The following is a 17936-nucleotide window of genomic DNA, read 5'->3' as shown; positions in this document are numbered from 1 at the left end:
ATGTCATTCACACATAACCACTCCCTAACCCTCCTATCTCCCACCCACTCCCTTCCATGCATCACAGCATCATCCATACACAACCACTCTCCACTCACCCCTATCTTCTGTCTTCTCTTGACAGACATCCCCTCTTTCTCAGTGCCCCTTTTACCCCATCCATCCATCTCATCCTTGGTTGTCCCCTCCTGTTCACTCCACCCACATCTGCCTTCCACACTTCTTGTACTAATCTTTCTTCACTCATTCTCTCCATGTGTCCAAACTATCCCAATACTCTTTCATCAACCATATCTCCTAACTCCTTTTCCACCCCTGCTCTCCTCCTCACCTCCTTTCTCACTCTATCCAGCTTAGTAACCCCTACCATACTTCTCAGACATTTCATCTCAAACACATTTAAAATCCTCCTCTTTTAGGTTCCATGTTTCTGCCCCATACAGTGCTTTTGGCACAATCACCCCGTTATACAGTCTCATCTTAGCATCCTTTCCCAAATTCCTATTTCTCATTACACTTTTTAATCCCCCAAGACATTTACTTGCTTCTCTCAATCTACATTCTACCTCCACCTCCACTCCTCCCTTTTCCACCACATGTGCCCCCAAGTATCTAAAGCTATCCTCTTCCTGCCTCTCTCCCTTATTACTTTCAATTTGCTGCCATCCTCTCCCCTTGTACAACTCATCACCTTATAAGTATAGGTAAGTGGTTAAAAATAGGAATAGTATGGAATGTACACACACAGAACTAACAGAAAAAATATTTTTGGTTGGGATTAGAGGGCATCATGAGGTTCAGGAACAGATTGAAAAAAACATTGTGTCCATCAATCTGTCCATTGTCCCGGGAAAAAGAATGAGACCTAAAAGAGAAGACATAGGAAGGAGAGGGAAGAAAGTAAATACAGAGAGTAGAAGATGGAGAAGGAAAGTTAGGAAAGAAAAGGAGGAGAGGGAGGCTAGAAATTGGAGAAATTTTTGTATTTTGTTAAAGATGATTGCTCCTGTCCTTGGGACAGTATCACATCACAGAGATGGTACAGGAAAGGTTTAATGATACCCATTGCTCCCATTATGTTAGGTTTTGATTGGGAGGAAATTTGAATACTAACAAAACAGAGAAAAAATGTGTACTCTTTCTAAACCTCTACAACATGGGTATGAATGAGCACATCCCATGGAATAGTGGAATAAAATAAGAGATTGGTTTAATAATGTGGGATAAGCTTATAAAGCTAAAGATGTTGCATTGGGAAGATGTAAAAGCAATGGAACTAGAGAATGTAGAGTAGAAGCTGATGGTAAGAGATCTTAAATGCAGTCTGGAGTCCAAATGTCTACTTGCACCTTCAGATAATTTAGATCAGCGTTTCCCAACCTTTTCCGACCATAGCACCCCCTGTTGTCATATCTAAGCAGTCCAGCACCCCTATCTTGTTATTAGAAGGATAAAAGAAAGTGAAGTGTACTGCTTGATGATTTATTTTCTTGATTCCTTAGAACTGAAACAAATTGACAATATTGTTTGTAGAAGAAATAAGAACACCCTAGAAAAATCAAATAGCATGGAAAAAGTCAAATATGCACAACTAGGTGTGCATCACTTCCCAGCACCCCCTATAATTGATTTCAGCACTCCAGGTTGGGAAACGCTGATTTAGATAGAGGCAACGATATTGATGGGTTTTAAAGATGGGTACCAGGGAAATGGTTGATGTTTTCATTAGTTGATGTAATTCCTTCATCTCCACATTTTTATCTTTCAATTCAACATTTTTGTTCACATCCTTTTCCTATACATAGTAATTTTCCTTGAAAATAGAAAGGAAACTAATGTTCATTATTTCAGAATTGATGTCTCTTCATAGACCTCTCTTTCCACTATTAGCTGAAAGATTCCTTCCTTGAGTCAGTGTGTTGTTGACAATTCTGTAGAACAGTTTAGGTTCATCTTTGCATTTGTTAATAAAACCTCCAAGTTCTCTTCTTCCTCTTTTTGGATTCTTGTGTAATTATTTCTTACCCTTTTGGTTTATTGCTTATTTTTTCACCATGGGAGGTCTTTAAGAGGTCATGGAAGTAAATGAAGAAAGATCACATGTCAAAAAGATGTGAGGAAATACAGTTTTCCATATGTATTTTCCATAAATATGTGGAATAGCTTAGAAGGTGATATAGCCCAAGCTCAAACAAATACACGAGTTCAAATCAAAATATGATAATTGGAAATCAGCTTAGGTGATATAGCCTAAGCTCAAACAATACATAGAGTTTGAATCTAAATATGATAACTGGAAATCAAAGATATAGATTAAGTTGGAACCGTACACGAATTTGAGTCTTGGTATGTCAGAAAAATTAGAGAATAGGAGACAGGATCCAATGAGCATTGCTCCTTTCCTGTATACAGGTAGTCCTCAATTTATACGGTAGATGCATTCCAGAAGGGACCGTATAAAGCAAAAATTGTATAAAGTAAGGAATGCATACCCAACCTCGTAGACTTTGAATACCCAATCCCCCCAGTACCACTGAAATCACTTTTTACGAGAGAGAGAGACATTGCCACAACCATGTGTAGATGAACAATGAGCTTGGCGCGCAGCCAGGGTGAGAGGGATGCGGGTGGCGGGAAACAGCTAGCTAGCGACACCTTGTTGCTGCATTTCTGAACTAATTCACCATGCGAATTTTAACTTTCTTGAAACCGTATATTTCTGAGGAATTCGTACAATGTGATGAATAACCCCTATTTTTGGACACCATATAACTGAATTCATATAAAGTAAACTCGTATAAATCGAGGACTGCCTGTACTACAATTAGATGAATACAATTAGGTAAATACACACACCTATCTATCTACCTCCCTCCTGGCCTACCAGAGTTGGAGTGCTAGCTGACAGTGCAATGATGTTGAAATCTTCAGCCCTGGGCAGTACTCTGACTTCAATTGCTGAGTTAGTGCTTTAGCATGGTACCACTACACCATCATGCCATGGTGTGTGTATGTATTTAGCCAATTGTACATATTTAACTAATTAGTTTATAGGAAAGGAGGAACACTTTTGGGGTCCCATCTTTTACTTTCCAGTTTATACCTAGTTTCAATAATACTAGTGACCCACTTTCGGAGAAGAATAAGCAAAAGTAAAAAGATCTGTATATTTCGATCACTAACTGTGATCCTCTTCAGCTGATGTGAATTACAGAGTGGAGAACAACATGTATTTATACAGAAGTATAAATACATGTATTTATAAAGAAGTATAAATACATGTTGTTCTCCACTCTGTACTTCACATTTGCTGAGGAGGATCACAGTTAGTGATTGAAATATATGGATCTTTTTACTTTTGCTTATTCTTCTCCGAAAGTGGGTCGTTAGTATTATTTTACCAATGTGCTACGACATTACTTTGTGACCTAGCTTCAAATTCATGTATGGTTCTAACTTGGTCTGTATCCTTAATTTCCAATTATCTTATTTAGATATGAATTCATGTATTGTTTGAGCTTGGGCTAAACCAACCTCTAAGCTATTCCAAAAATTATGCATCAATTAGCAAAACTATTTTTTCATATCCTTTAGACATGCGGTCATTCTTCATTTGTTGTCATGACCTATCTATCTATACACCAAGGGCTTTTTCCCCCTTATAAGGGAGGTAGCCAAGTCAAAAGGCAAGTACCCACTCCCACTCATTTGCCTCCTATCCACCATCCTTTCTTCCCTCTCATCTTAGCTCCTCATGGATGATGAGTCATCCCCGTATCCCACCCACTGCCCTGGGTCAGAAGCAATGCAGCAAGACACATCACATCCACAGCAAAGCTGCTTTACTTATTTGGTGAATCCCCCTCTCTGTCCCATCATGCAGAAAAAGAGAAGATGAAGAGAAATCCCTTCAGGCTGCATCAAGATGGTATTCATACCTAACCACTCCATACCTCCCACCCCCACCTACTCCCTTGGATCTCAATACCATCCATACACAGCCATTCTCCACTCACCCCTATCTCTTGCCTACTCCCTTCCTTGCTCAACAGACATTCCCCTCTTGTTTATTGCCCCTTTCACCCCATCCATCCACTTTGTGGTCATCCCCTCAAGTTCACTTCAAGCAATTCTGCCTTCCATACCTCTTTTACTAATCTTTCTTCACTCATTCTTTCCATGTGTCCAAACCATCCCAATACTTATTCATCAGCCCTCTCTTTTTCCAACCCAGGTGTCCTCCTCACCTCATTTCTCACTCTATTCTACCTTGGAAACCCTACCATAATTCTCAGGCTTTTCATCTCAAACACATTTAAACTTTTCCTCTCTGCCTGTGATGACCTAAACTAACATATTTTCATTCTGTGCACTAGTGTCATAATAGGAAGTGCACTCCTGTCCAATTCTTAACAATGACTGTTACCTGCCTCAATAGTCCAAACACATAGTCGGTCCTCACCTTCTCATGACCTCATAAAACCAGATCTCTTCTGTCAATGTAATCTCCTCTTAGTCTTCAGATTCATTGCTTTTAGTTTTTCCTCACATGGATTATCGACTTGGCTGGGAACCAATATGGTTCCTGCCCTTTATATTCTCTTGATCTTACTTATATTCTTAACTCTGTGGGGACCATACCACTCATGCAGTTTCTATTCTTGGATGGATCAAGGTTTCTGATTTTTTCATCACCTCTTCATCCAAATAAAGTCACTTGTAATCTTCTACAGCAAACTGTATGTCTTCCTCACAATCCTTCTGACATATCTTTTATCAGCACTACCAGAAGAAAGATGAATATTTTGGCATTGAATGAAACAAAGTTGAAAGGAAGGGACAAGTTTGAGTTTGGGAGTGTAGTTGAGAGGGTGTCAGGAGTGAAGAGAGGATGGAGAGGTGTGGCTATACTAGTAAGTGAAGAAATAGGTAAATGTGTGGTGGAGTGGAAGGAGGCTTTTTCAAGGTTGTGGATAAAGGTGAAACTGGGAGGGGAGATTTGGGTTTTTGTAAGTGCATATGGGCCTGGTAGTGAGAAGAATCTAGAGGAAAGTGAGGTTTACCTGGATAGATTTCAATGAGGGTTTAGGGAGCAATGTCATTGTAGTGTATTGGGAGGTCTTAATGCTGGGGTAGGAAATGGAGTGGTTGGGAAGTGTGGAGTTCCAGTGAAAAATAGAAATGGAGAGATGATGGTAATGTCTAGAGGGTTGATGATAGCAAATGCAGTGTTTAGGAAGAAAGTCAAGCATAAATACACATGGGAAAGGGTGGAGTGCCAGGAAAAAATTGTAGTGGAGAGATGATGATGTGTCTAGAGAGTTGATGATAGCAAATACAGTGTTTTGGAAGAAAGTCAAGCATAAGTACACATGGAAGATGGTGGTAGGTGGGGCTTGAATGGACTACATAGTGGTAACCAGGAGAAGAGTAGATAGAGTTTTGATGTACATGTTCTAAGGGGAGAGAGTGGGGGAATATCAGATCATTTTTTGTTGGAAGGTAAGTTTAGAGTGGAGGATAGATTGAGAAAGAGGAAAAGGATAAGGTAGGGAGGTGCTTAGATTAAACTGCTTAAATGAGAAAGAAAAGGAGGAGTACAAGAAGAACTAGGAGTGGAGGAGGAATGGGGATGGTTCAAGGAGTCACAAGGTGTACAAAGTTGGTGTGTGGAACAAGGAGGACGGGAGGAAATAGAAGGAAAGGTAGCTAGTGGTGGGATGATGAAGCAAAGAAGGTTGTTGAAGAGAAGAAGTGAGCATTCACAGATTGTTTACAAAATAAGATGAGAGAATCATATGAGAGGTACAAAGAAAAGAGAAGTAAAGCATAAGATAAAGGAGGCAAAGAGGAGAGCAGATGTGGAATGGGGTAAGAGTATGACAGAAAATTTTGAAAATAATAAAAAGATGTTTTGGAAGGAAATTAAGAGAGGAAGAGGAGGCAAATCAAGTAGAGAGAAAAAGGTAAAAGGTGCAGATGAAGAGATAATAATGGTAGAGAGAGCAGTAAGAGGAGTATTTTTGGGAGTTGCTAAATGTGAAGGAGGATAGGGAAGGAAAGGTAGTTGCAGTGGGAAGCACTAAGAAAATGAGTGATGAATGAGGAAAATGGATAAGAAATAAGAAAAGACAATGTGGAAGCTGTTATTAAAATGATGAGAGCAGGTAAACCACCTGGGTTAGATGGGTACTATGTGGAATGTCTGAAAAAGGGAAGTACAGTGGTGGACTGGCTGGTGAGGTTTGGAGTTTATCTAAAAGAGTGTAGAATTCCAGAGGACTGGAGAAGTGCCTGTATAGTTCCACTTTACAATGGAAAAGGGACAAGTGTGAGTGTAGTAGTTTCAGAGGGATCAGTTTGTTGTGCAGTTGGGAAGGCTTATGGAAGGGTTTTGATTGAAAGGATTAGGAGAGGAATGGAGGGAGTAATTGATGAGCAGTGTGGGTTTAGGACTGATAGGGTTGCGTAGGTCAGATTTTTGTGATAAAGCAGATATGTGAGAAAGATTTAGGAAAAGATAAGGATTTTTTTTTTTTGGGGGGGTCTTTATGGATTTGGAAAAGGCTTATGATCAGGAAGGCTTTGTGGGAGGTATTGCAGAAATATGGGATGGGAGGAAAACAGTCAAGAGTTTTTACGATAGTAGTAGAGCCTGTGTTAGAATTAGAAATGGAGAAAGTGGTTTGATGTAAAGGTACAACTTCACCAGGGATGTGTTATGTCACATTGGCTGTTCAATTTATACAGGTTTGATGTAAAGGTACAACTTCACCAGGGATGTGTTATGTCACATTGGCTGTTCAATTTATACATTGATGGGGTGGTGCGAGAGGTAAATGCAAGGGTAATGGGCCGGAGATTGGAGATGGTTAAAGAAAATGGAGAAAAATGGGAGATAAGTCAGCTGTTGTTTGTTGGTGACAGTGCACTTGTAGCAGGATCAGAGGAGGAATTAAAGAAGTTAGTGACTGTTTGGGAAGATGTGTGAAAGAAGAAAGTTGAAGATAAATGTGGATAAAAGGTTGAAAAGTGCATTTAGTGGTTCATGCAGGGGACTTTTGTTCCATGTGGATGGTTTCTTGGTGTAGTTGTTTGAGTGGAACTGTTGTGGGGGGTTGTCTGACTAACTGACCAGTGTTTCCACATACGTGACTCCCAATTTGATAATCATGGCTCCTACAGGGCCAACTGATGCCTTCCAAGTCCCTGACACAAGGGACTTCCTTTTCATATTGGTATACTGTGCAGTCTAAAGATGATGCTGGGTAGTCTTTCTTGCAGTTTATATAGTTGGCTGGGTTTGAGCATGGGGTACCATGTCTAGGGGCTGAGTAATGTGCTTACCTTCCCAAACCACTGGCAGTTGAAGCAGTGACATGGGCATGGATATTATTTCTCTACTTTATATCATAACCTGCAGTCAGGTTGGAAGTTGTGGTTGATTGAAAGTCACAATTACTGTTGTAGTAATGATCTTGATACATATACCAAAGGCCTTCTCCCCCTTACATGGGAGGTAGCCAAAAAACAAAGGCATAGAAACCATTCGCACCCATTCCATCCCCTACATGGTTCACTCCCCTCCCTCTTATCTTGGCATCTCCTGGATAACGGGTTATCCCTGCATCTTGTCCACTGCTCTGGGTCAGAAGCAGTGTTGCAAGACAGCACATCCACAGCAAGGCCACTTCATTAAATTGGCAACCCCCCCTCTCTGTCCCCTCATACTTCCTGACCCCCCATCCCCCACCCACTCCATCTCATACATCAGAGCATCATCCATTCACAACCATTCTCCATTTATCCTTATCTTCTGTCCTTCCTCAGCAGACATTACCCCCTTTCCCAAAGCCCCTTTTACCCCATCCATCCATCTCAGGGCTGTGATTTTCTCATATTGGGTTCTTGATTCTAGTTCTGTTGTTAGGCCTACATATCACAAGGTGTTCCACAGTGGCCTTAAGAATTGTCATATACTCTCTTTGGGCATTTCTTTGTTATAGCTTTATTTTTGGTAGATATAAGATAATCCTAGTCAGGGTATAGGTCAAGTTGGTTACCAGGGCTGTGTTGATTCAGAAATGCAATATCTGTTAGTGGGAATGGAGTTGCAGTTATTGATTATCCTGCTTGGGTCTGCTAATAATGCCAACAGTAGCAGATATTACCCTATGTGGAGAGGATGGGTACTTGCTCTGGTGTCATTGTAGATTTTTCTTGAATTTGGTGGGCCTCTGCTTTTCTCACTAGGAAATATTGCAGGGTGAGGTGGGAGTGCAACAGAGGGACTTTGGTTTTAGGAAGGTTGTATTATTATAGTAAAAGCTTAATAAAAATATATATATATATATATTCATATTCATACATACTTGTATACTAAAGGCTTTTTCCCCCCTTACAAGGGAGGTAGCCAAAGTCAAAGGCATAAATCCACTCCCATTCACCACCCCTCCCTCTTTTCTTGGCTCATCCTGGATGACAGGTCATCCCTGTATCTTGCCCACTACCCTGGGTCAGAAGCAATGCAGCAAGACACAGCACACCCACAGCAAGGCCACTTCATTTAATCAGTGCCCCCTCATGCAGAAAGAGAGAAGACCGGAAGAAATCCCTTTAGGCTGCGTCACAATATCATTCACACATACTTCCTCACACATTCACACTCTTCCTCTCTTATGTTCCATGTTTCTGACCCATACAATGCTGTCAGCACAATCACTCCTTCATACAGTCTCCTCTTAGCATCCATCCCCAAATGTCTATTTCTCATTACATTTTTAATTCCCCAAGGCATTTACTTGCTTCTCTCAATCTACATTCTACCTCTACTCCCTTTCCCACATTTGTCCCCAAGTATCTAAAGTTATCTACTTCCTCCAGTCTATCTACCTTAATACTCACTTCCAGTTTGCTGCCATCCTCTCTCTTTGTATATCTCATCACCACATCTTCAACTTCCTTCTTTTGCATACCTTCCCAAACTCCATCACTAACATCCTTAATCCCTCCTCTGATCCTGCTACAAGCAGTGTCGTCAGCAAACAACTACTGGCTTATCTCCACTTTTCTCCATTTTCTTTAACCATCTTCATTCCACCACCCCATCCATGTATAAATTGAACAGCCATAGAGACATGACACATTGCTGGCAAAGCCCCACCTTTACCTCAAACCACTCACTCTCTCCATTTCTAATTCCAAGACAGGCTCTACAAGTCTTGTAAAAAATCTTGACTGCTCTTAATAGCTTTCCTCATATCACATATATCTGCAATATCTTCCATAATGCCTTCCTGTCTACCCTATCGTAAGCCTTTTTCAAATCCATAAAGGCCCAAAAAATCATCCTTACCTCTTCCTAAAGCTCACCACAAAAAGCTGATCCACACAACCCCTACCTTTCCTAAACCCAAACTGTTCCTCACCAATTACTCCCACTGTTCCTCTCCTAATCTATTCAATCAAAACCTTCCCATATGCCTTCTCAACTACACTTAACAAACTGATCCCTCTGACTATATTCACACTTGTCTTCTTTTCCATTGTAAAATGGAACTATACCAGCACTCCTCCAGTCTTATAGCACTCCACCCTCTCTTAGACAAACATTAAACAACCTCACCAGCCAATCCACCATCACTGTACCTCCCTTTTTTGTAGACACTCCACATGACACCCATCTAACCTAGGTGCCTTACCTGCTCTCATCATTCTAATAATTGCTTTCACCTCATCTGTTCTTATTTCTCATCCATTTTCCTCATTCATCACTGTCATTTTCTTAGTGCTTCCCACTGCATCTACCTTTCCCTCCCTATCCTTTCACATTTAGCAACTCCCTAAAATAATCTGCCTATCTTCCTTTTACTGCTCTCTTCCATTATTATCTCTCCATCTGCACCTTTTACCTTTTCTACTTGACTTGCCTCTCCTTCCTTAATTTCCTTCCAAAACACTTTTTTATTACTTTAAAAATTTTCTGTCACATTTTTACCCCATTTCATATCCACTCTCTTTTATCTTATGCTTTACTTCTCTTTTCTTTGCACCTCTCATGTGATTCTCTTGTCCTATTTTGCAACCAATCTGTGAATGATTGCTTCTTTTCAACAACCTTTTTGCTTCATCATCCCAACATTCACTACCCTTCCTTATATTTCTTCCTATACTCTTTGTTCCACACACCATCTTTGCTCACCTTGTGACTTCCTCTTTGAAACATCCCATTCCTCCTCCACTCCTAGTTCTACTTTATCCTTCACTCCAAATCTCTCAGCTTCTTCATGTACTCCTTTTCTTTCTCATGTAAGCAATTTACTGTAAGCACCTCCCTACCTTCTATCCTTTTCCTCTTTCTCCATCTATTCTCCACTCTCAATTTACCTTCCACCAAAAAATTCTCATATTCTCCCACTCTCTCCCCTAGGAATATGTACTTCCAAAACTCTTCCTACCTTTCTCATTAAAGCCCTATCTACCACCATTCCATCCACTACCTCTCCCATGTGTACATACGTTTGATTTTCATAAACACAGTGTTTGATATCATCAACTCTCTAGGCACATCACCATCAACTTTCCACTACAATTTTATTCCTGGCACTTCACACTCCCCAACCATTCCATCTCCTACTCTAGCATTGAGATCTCCCAACATTGACATTTCTCCCTTAACCCTTTATGCTCTCATTTAAGCTCCCTTTCCTCTGCAATCTTCTCACTACCAGGCCCATATGCACTTACAAATACTCACATCTCCCCAGTTTCACTCTCATCCACATCAACCTTGAAGAAACCTCCTTCCCCTCTACATGCTTACCTATCACTTCACTTATTAGTATAGCTTCACCTCTCCATCCTCTCTTCCCTCCTGACACCCTCCCTACTACACTCCCAAACTCAAACTCGCGCCTCCCTTTCAACTTAGTTTCACAGAATGCCAACACATTCATTTTCTTCTCACAAACATACTGCCTATCTCTTCCCTTTTACTCTCATCTGTATCACATCTATGCATCTTAAAAGACCCAAACCTTAGGGGCTACAGAGAGTAGGATGCCTACTCCTATTCCTGTCCCATTTTTGTCACCTTTTACAACTTAAGTGGTAATACTCAGTGGCAATATTCTTTCTCCCCTACCACAGGGTTTGGCAAAAAAAGGAAATGTATATTCAGAGAACTGGTACAGGACAGTATTAAGAGTTGGGGGACAACACAACAGAGAGACAGTCATAGTATAATAAAGTAGCATAATTTCTCTATGAAAAGAGTGTTCCTCTATCACAAAGCGATATGTAGCTCTGGTCCATAGGGACACCCCATATAGACTAAACTATCAGCTGCATGCTACTGAGCAGATTTTAATCTCATAATGATGACATGCAGCCAATACCCTGTCTGTGATATTGGCTGCCTACCATACTTTTCAGACATTTCACCTCGGAACCCATCTGGGATATTGGCTGCATGTTATTACAAGGTTAAAATCTGCTCAGTAGCATGCAGGAGATACTTTAGGGTCTATGTCAGGCACCCCTATGGGTCAGATCCACACATCATTTTGTCTGTGATAGAGGGAATCTCTATTCATAGATTAATAATGCTACTTTACGAAACTGCAACTCCGTTATGCAGCCCCCTCCACTCTTAATACAGTCCTGTACCACTTTTCTGAATATACATTTCCTTTTTCACCAAACCCTGTGGTAGGTAAGAAAGAAAACTGGCACAGAGTGTTCCCATTTCAGCTGTAAAAGGCAACAATAATGGGACGGAGATAGGACTAGGCAACCTACTCTCTGTAGCCCCAAAGGGCACATTCCTGAATAAAGCAAAGGCTTAAGAGGGTCTGGGAGTTTTCCAACCAGAACCCTAAGATTTGGGCCTTTTAATATGCATAGGTGTGGTACAGATGAAAGTAACAGAGAAGAGATAGACAGTATATTTGTGAGAAGATGGATGTGTTGGCATTGAGTGAAAGGGAGGGTCAAGTTTGAGTTTGGGAGTATAGTGGGGAGTCAGGAGTGAAGAGAGGATGAGGGAGAGAAAGGGTGATATTAGTAAGTGAAGAGATACAAAGCATGTAATGGAGTGGAAGGTTTCTTCAAGGTTAATGTGGATGAAGGTGAAACTGGGAAGGGAGATGTGGGCCTTTGTAAGTGCATATGGGCCTGGTACTGAGAAGAGTGTAAAGGAAAGGGAGACTTTTTAGATAGATTTAAACAAGTGCATAGAGGGTTTTGGGAGAAATGTCAATGTAGTGGTATTGGGAGATTTCAATGCTAGGTAGATGAACCAATAAATGGAGTGGTTGGGAGGTGTGAAGTGCCAAGAAAAAATTGTAGTGGAGAGTTATGGTGGAAATGTGCCTAGAGTTGATGATAGCAAACATAAGTACACATGGGAGGTGGTTGTAAGGGTGGCAGATAGGGTTTTAATGGACTATATAGTGGTAACCAGAAAAGTAGGAAGACCTTTGGATGTACATGTTCTTAGGGGAAAGCATGGAGGATTAGATCAGGATTTGGTGGAAGGTAAGGCGAGAGTGGAACATAGATGGAGAAAGAGGAAAAGGCTAGAAGGTTGGGGGTGCTTACAGTAAACTGCTTAAATGAGAAAGAAAAGGACTACAAGAAGCTGAGAGGAAGTGAAGGATTGAGAAGGGCTAGGAGTGGAGGAATGGGGATGTTTCAAGGAGTTGAAAGTTGTGCAAAAATGGTGTGTGGAACAAGAAGAAAGAGGAAGGGTAGTGAGTGGTGGGATGATGAAGCAAAAAGGTTGTAGAAGAAAAGAAACAAGCATTCACAGATTGGCTGCAAAATAAGACAAGAGAATCATGAGAGGTACAAAGGAAAAAGAAGAGAGGCAAAACATAAGATAAAGGAGGCAAAAAGGAGAGATGTAAAATGAGGTAAGAGTATGACATAAAAATTTTAAAGTAATAAAAAGATTTTGGAAGGAAATTAAGAAAGGAAGAGTAGGCAAATCAATTAGAGAAGAGAAGGTAAAAGATGCATGTGGAGAGATGATAATGGAAGAGACAGCAGTAAAAGGAAGATGGGCAGAGTATTTTAGGGAGTTGCTAAATATGAAAGACAGGGAAAAGGTAGTTGTAGTGGGATATGCTAAGAAAATGAATGTAATGAATAAGGAAAATGGAGGAGAAAGAAAAGATGAGGTGAAAGCAGTTATTAAAATGATGAGAGCAGGTATGAGTTGCATGGATCAGATTTCTGTGGTGAGCCAGATATGTGAAAAACCTTTAGAAGTGTACAGAAAACGTGACTGACGACCTGACACTCTCTGCCAGCATTGAGCTTGCTTGACCCGACCCAGCGTAATTATCTAATTACGCACCACAGGTAACTGGGCCACGAGTAGTATATATACCGGCTTCCGCCGCATGTAAAATCAGTTTACTTGTACCTTACAATAAAGGAGACGAACTCACCATAACCTCTTTCTCTTCGCCAAAAGTAGCATCGCTACACTGGGCGGCGGTCACCAGTGTAGCGATGCTACTTTTGGCGTGAGTTTGTCTCCTTTATTGTAAGGTACGAGTGAACTGATTTTACATGCGGCGGAAGCCGGTATATATACTACTCGTGGGCCAGTTACCTGTGGTGTGTAATTAGATAATTACGCTGGGTCGGGTCAAGCAAGCTCAATGCTGGCAGAGAGTGTCAGGTCGTCAGTCACGTTTACTGCCACGTGGCTGTACAATACTCCCCTCTTAAACTTGCCCTGGCTTAAGGGGGGTCCTGCACGTGAGAATTTAGTGGGCGGAGTGTCGAGGTGTGCAGGTTTTAGGCGGTCGATGGAAACCCATTCTGGCCTGCCGGAGATGGAGATGCGGAAGGTCTTGTCTTTACGTTCAAGGACAAGATGAGGGCCAGTGTAGGGACGGGTGAGTGGTGGGATATGAGCGTCCGTCCTCAGGAAAACGTGCGTTGAGGTATTTTGGGAAGTATTCTTTCACCTCCCGGTGATATGTCGGCACGCATGGGGCAAATTTGCCAACAGTGCGTCGAAGCTGTTGCAGGCTCTCGGGAGACTCCCGTGGAGGGAAGAATTCTGCGGGCACGACGAGGGTTTGGCCGAAGACCATCTCTGCTGGAGACACATTGAGGTCGTCCTTGATGGCTGTCTGAAGGCCAAGGAGTATCCATGGTAGCTGGGGTAGCCAGGAGCCGTTGTTGCAGCATGCCATAAGAGATGCTTTGAGTGAGCGGTGGGTTCACTCGACCATGCCGTTGGCTGCGGGGTTGTAGGAGGTAGTGTGGTGGACTGTAGTACCCAGGAGTTCAGCGAGAGAGTGCCACAGCCGCGACGTGAAGCAAGTTCCTCGGTCGGAGGTGACGTGTTCCGGGAGGCCAAATCTGGCTATCCATCCACTGAGAAGCACTGTAGTGCAGGATGAGGCGGTACTATCCTTCATGGGGATGACCTCCAACCAGCGGGTCGATCTATCGATGGCTGTGAAGAGGTAACGATGGCCTTCCGACAGGGGGAGTGGGCCGTCGACGTCGACATGAATGTGTGTGAAGTGTCGTCGGGGCTGATGGAATTATCCGATGCCTGACTCAGTGTGGCAATGAATTTTACTTTGCTGGCAAACAATGCAGGACCTGGCCTATTCCTTTGCATCCTTGGAGATGCTGTGCCAGATGAATTTCTTCTTCAGGGGCTTCACAGTGGTGTGCCCTGAAGGGTGAGACAGGTCATGTATTAAGTTGAACACTTCATGTCAGAAGGTGGCTGGGATGATGGGTCATGGGTGGCCAGTACTGATGTTGCAAAGGATGGTGTGTTTGTCGTGAAAGGGGACGTCTTGCCACTTAAGGGATGTGATGGATGTCCTGTAGGCAAGTGTTTCAGGATCCTCCCGTTGCTCTCTGGCAATAGCTGCGTAGTCGAGGCCGAGTTGAACTGCGTCGATGGCTATTCGGGAGAGGGCGTCCGCGACGGGGTTATTTGTATCGGGGACGTGCCTGATGGTGCAATTGAACTCGGCGATGGCGGAGAGGTGGCGGCACTGTCTGGCAGACCAAGCGTCCTGTTGTTTTGTGAAGGCGTGCACCAGAGGTTGATGGTCAGTGTTGATGATAAATAAGGAGCCCTCGAGGAAATGGCGAAAGTGGCGGATGGCATGGTGGATGGCGAGGAGCTCTCTGTCGAAGGTGCTGTAGTTGAGCTCGGCCTTGGAGAGCTTCCTGCTGAAGAAACCAAGGGGTGTAGGTCTGCCACTGAGGGTTTGTTCAGAAGCAGTGTCGCAAGACACAGCACATCCACAGCAAGGCTGCTTCATTTAATCGGCGACCTCCCCCTCTCCGTCCCCCCATTGCATAAAAGGAGAAGATGGGGAGAAATCCCTTCGGGCTGTGTCAAATTTTGCTCACACATACTACCTCACCCCCCATTCCACCTCATGCATCACAACATCAACCATTCTCCATTCACCCGTCTTCTGTCCTCTCCCATCTTTCCCCTCTTCCCCAAAGCCCCCTGTAGTGGGGGAAAAGAATACTGCTACCAAGTATTCCCTCTTGGATCGTAAGAGGCGAGAAGAAAGGGACGGGGATTGGGACTAGGCATCCTTCTCCTTGTAGCCCCACAGGGGACAATCCTAAAAGAAAAAGTAAAGGCAAGACCACCACCTATATTGCTTTAACCCCTTGAGTACCAGATGTGTGTTTTGTGAGACCTGCGTGTCACGGCTGAGTGCACCCGCCAGGAACCGAGCGTGCTCCCCGTGACACACACGTGTCACAGTTATAAGCTGTGTGTATTGAGGGCTCTCAAGGCCTCGGTTTCTGGGTTATTTCTACCCACGTGGTGGTAAGTGTCTGTGTTTACAAACATAAGGCTCCAGCCATTCATGGGACGGTTTGAAACGTTTGTTTACGTAAGGTTGACGGGTCAGTAGCGAAGGGGTTAATTAGTTTGGGAGTGCTAACTGTGGCCAAACTAAAGCAAAATGCACTGAGGAACATCCCCAGCTCTGGTATTTAATCCTCCTTTTCCACATTCCCAGTCCCCAAGTCTTACCTTGAGATCCTCTTCATAGTTGGGGGATGAAGTGAAGTGTCGCAGGTACTCTGAGCAAGATTTATGTATATATATGCATTAACCTAATGGATGTAGATGTGTAGGATAGGAAAAAAATTACTTCACACTTTTAGTAAAACCTCAACTGTTTAATTTTCTTTTCAGGGCATGTACAGTGCAGACTAGAGTAGTCCTGTCTGATACTTGGTGCCTGGTCAATGTAACTTCAACATTCCCTACCTGAAGTTCTTCCTGTACAACTGTTTAACAATGGATTGGCAATTGCACAAATTAGCTGATGCATATCTGCATGCCTGTAAAACTTTGTGTACAAATATGTTGTGTATATGGTTGTTCATATAAGTAAATCTTTAAATACATAACTGATTGTTACTCTGCTCCTGTAAGTTGTCATTTTTAGCATAATTTTCATTGAACCTCTTTACAACTTTGATTTCAAAATTAACAGCAAAACTCAAATTCTATTTTGGTTCTGTAACGTCAAATAGTTTTTACAATGCCAGGAGACCAAAATGAATTAGATGACTGAAAATGTGGTTTATTCTTCTGTACCTATATCACCATGATACTATTACATTAATTTCTTTATCTCATGAGACCTTGTCTTTACAATGTACTTGAAATACAAGTTTGAGGTACAAGACCACATATCATACACGTCTGATGCTAACATATACACAAAACAGACATCAACATCCATTGGGGCTCTGGGGGATAGAAAATTAGTCTTTAGATTTTTTAAAATGCTGAAATTTCCTTCCTTTGGGAAAGTTTCACTTGAAAACTAACATTGCCAAATTAGATACACAATACGGACATCATTTCTGTCGCATCCAGTGCCCCAGCCTCTACTAAGAGTAAATACATTCCCTATGTAATCAGTTTCTCACTGAACAACTTACTATTTACAACAAAACTGCCAATCAACAAACATGCTCCATTTAGTATATTACAATAAGCCTCACCCAACCCAATATGTAAAGTCTCTTGCCACTTCCTTGATCTACGAAATATTTAATTTACAAACTCAAGCACATTATGCGTACATGAAATAAAAGCAAATGATAATTTTTATCAAAATGGAATGATCTACAGTATTCTGAAACCAGAAGAAAGTTAATCAGTGAACACTTATCCTAGAACCTGCCACTACAAAATGTGCGGTCCCGTATGTACAAGCACTGCAATTACAATCTCTTGATAACTTGAAAGTTGAATATGTGCTATGTACACTAGAATCTGCAAGGGTAGCCACATCATAAACAATGTCTTATTTGATGTTATTTTTAAGACACTACCACCAAACTACCTGTGCCCTGTAGCACACTACACACTGCAGCTGGGCAAGTTCAGACTAATCTTCCAAATCTAAGATACCTTCCTTTGTAACATTGTTTACCATTTTTTCTCCACTCATACTCCCACTGTGTTAAGGAATTCACATGCTGGTCATTTCTTCACATAAGGAAGTAACTGTTCTCTAAAATAACAATATTAAGGGGTGGACTCTTATTTCTATAAGAATATAAAATAAAAGATTCAAATGTAGTTTATCAATCTATATACTGTGACATGAAATGAGAAAAAATAAAAGTCTAGTACCGGTAAGTAACAATTGCATACAAGAGCCCAAGCCTGACTCAACAGGTGTTCTTCAGTTAAACAAGATACTTGACTCTATAAGCAAGTCTTCCCAGTTGGTGGTCCAGGCCAGAGCAGAGCACACACACATACACAGCATGACCCTCAAATAACTGCAGCAGCTTAGCTTGGTACTTGGGCCTCCGAGTCCACCAGCACGTCCTTCATATTGCCTGGTCGTGTGGAATTCTGAGCTGCTGCGATCATGTCATCACGGGAGGCT

The 17936-nt window shown here is 42.0% G+C and overlaps 2 protein-coding genes across 3 annotated transcripts in view; one reads left to right on the top strand and one right to left on the bottom strand.

The window, feature by feature from the left end:
- Positions 1 to 16434, top strand: part of Vha14-1 (V-type proton ATPase subunit Vha14-1) — a 26799-nt gene extending 10365 nt beyond the window's left edge. Inside the window, exon 5 of the mRNA XM_076180667.1 lies at positions 16217 to 16434. Within this exon, the coding sequence (XP_076036782.1) occupies positions 16217 to 16237 (21 nt within the window). The 3' untranslated portion in view covers positions 16238 to 16434. The remainder of the gene's footprint in view (positions 1 to 16216) is intronic.
- fwe (calcium channel flower) overlaps positions 16180 to 17936 on the bottom strand; it is a 34282-nt gene continuing 32525 nt past the window's right edge. For both annotated transcript variants that reach the window (XM_076180665.1, XM_076180664.1), the window contains one exon: positions 16180 to 17936. Coding sequence is in view for 1 of the 2 variants with exons in the window: in XM_076180664.1 (XP_076036779.1) it covers positions 17837 to 17936 (100 nt within the window). In the remaining variant the exon portion in view is untranslated.

Source organism: Oratosquilla oratoria, chromosome 44 (assembly GCF_046742065.1).
Source record: "Oratosquilla oratoria isolate Oo_2021 chromosome 44, ASM4674206v1, whole genome shotgun sequence".
Taxonomy (NCBI): domain Eukaryota; kingdom Metazoa; phylum Arthropoda; class Malacostraca; order Stomatopoda; family Squillidae; genus Oratosquilla; species Oratosquilla oratoria.
The sequence above is the reverse complement of the archived record's forward strand: the minus strand, read 5'-3'. Positions and strand labels throughout refer to the sequence as shown.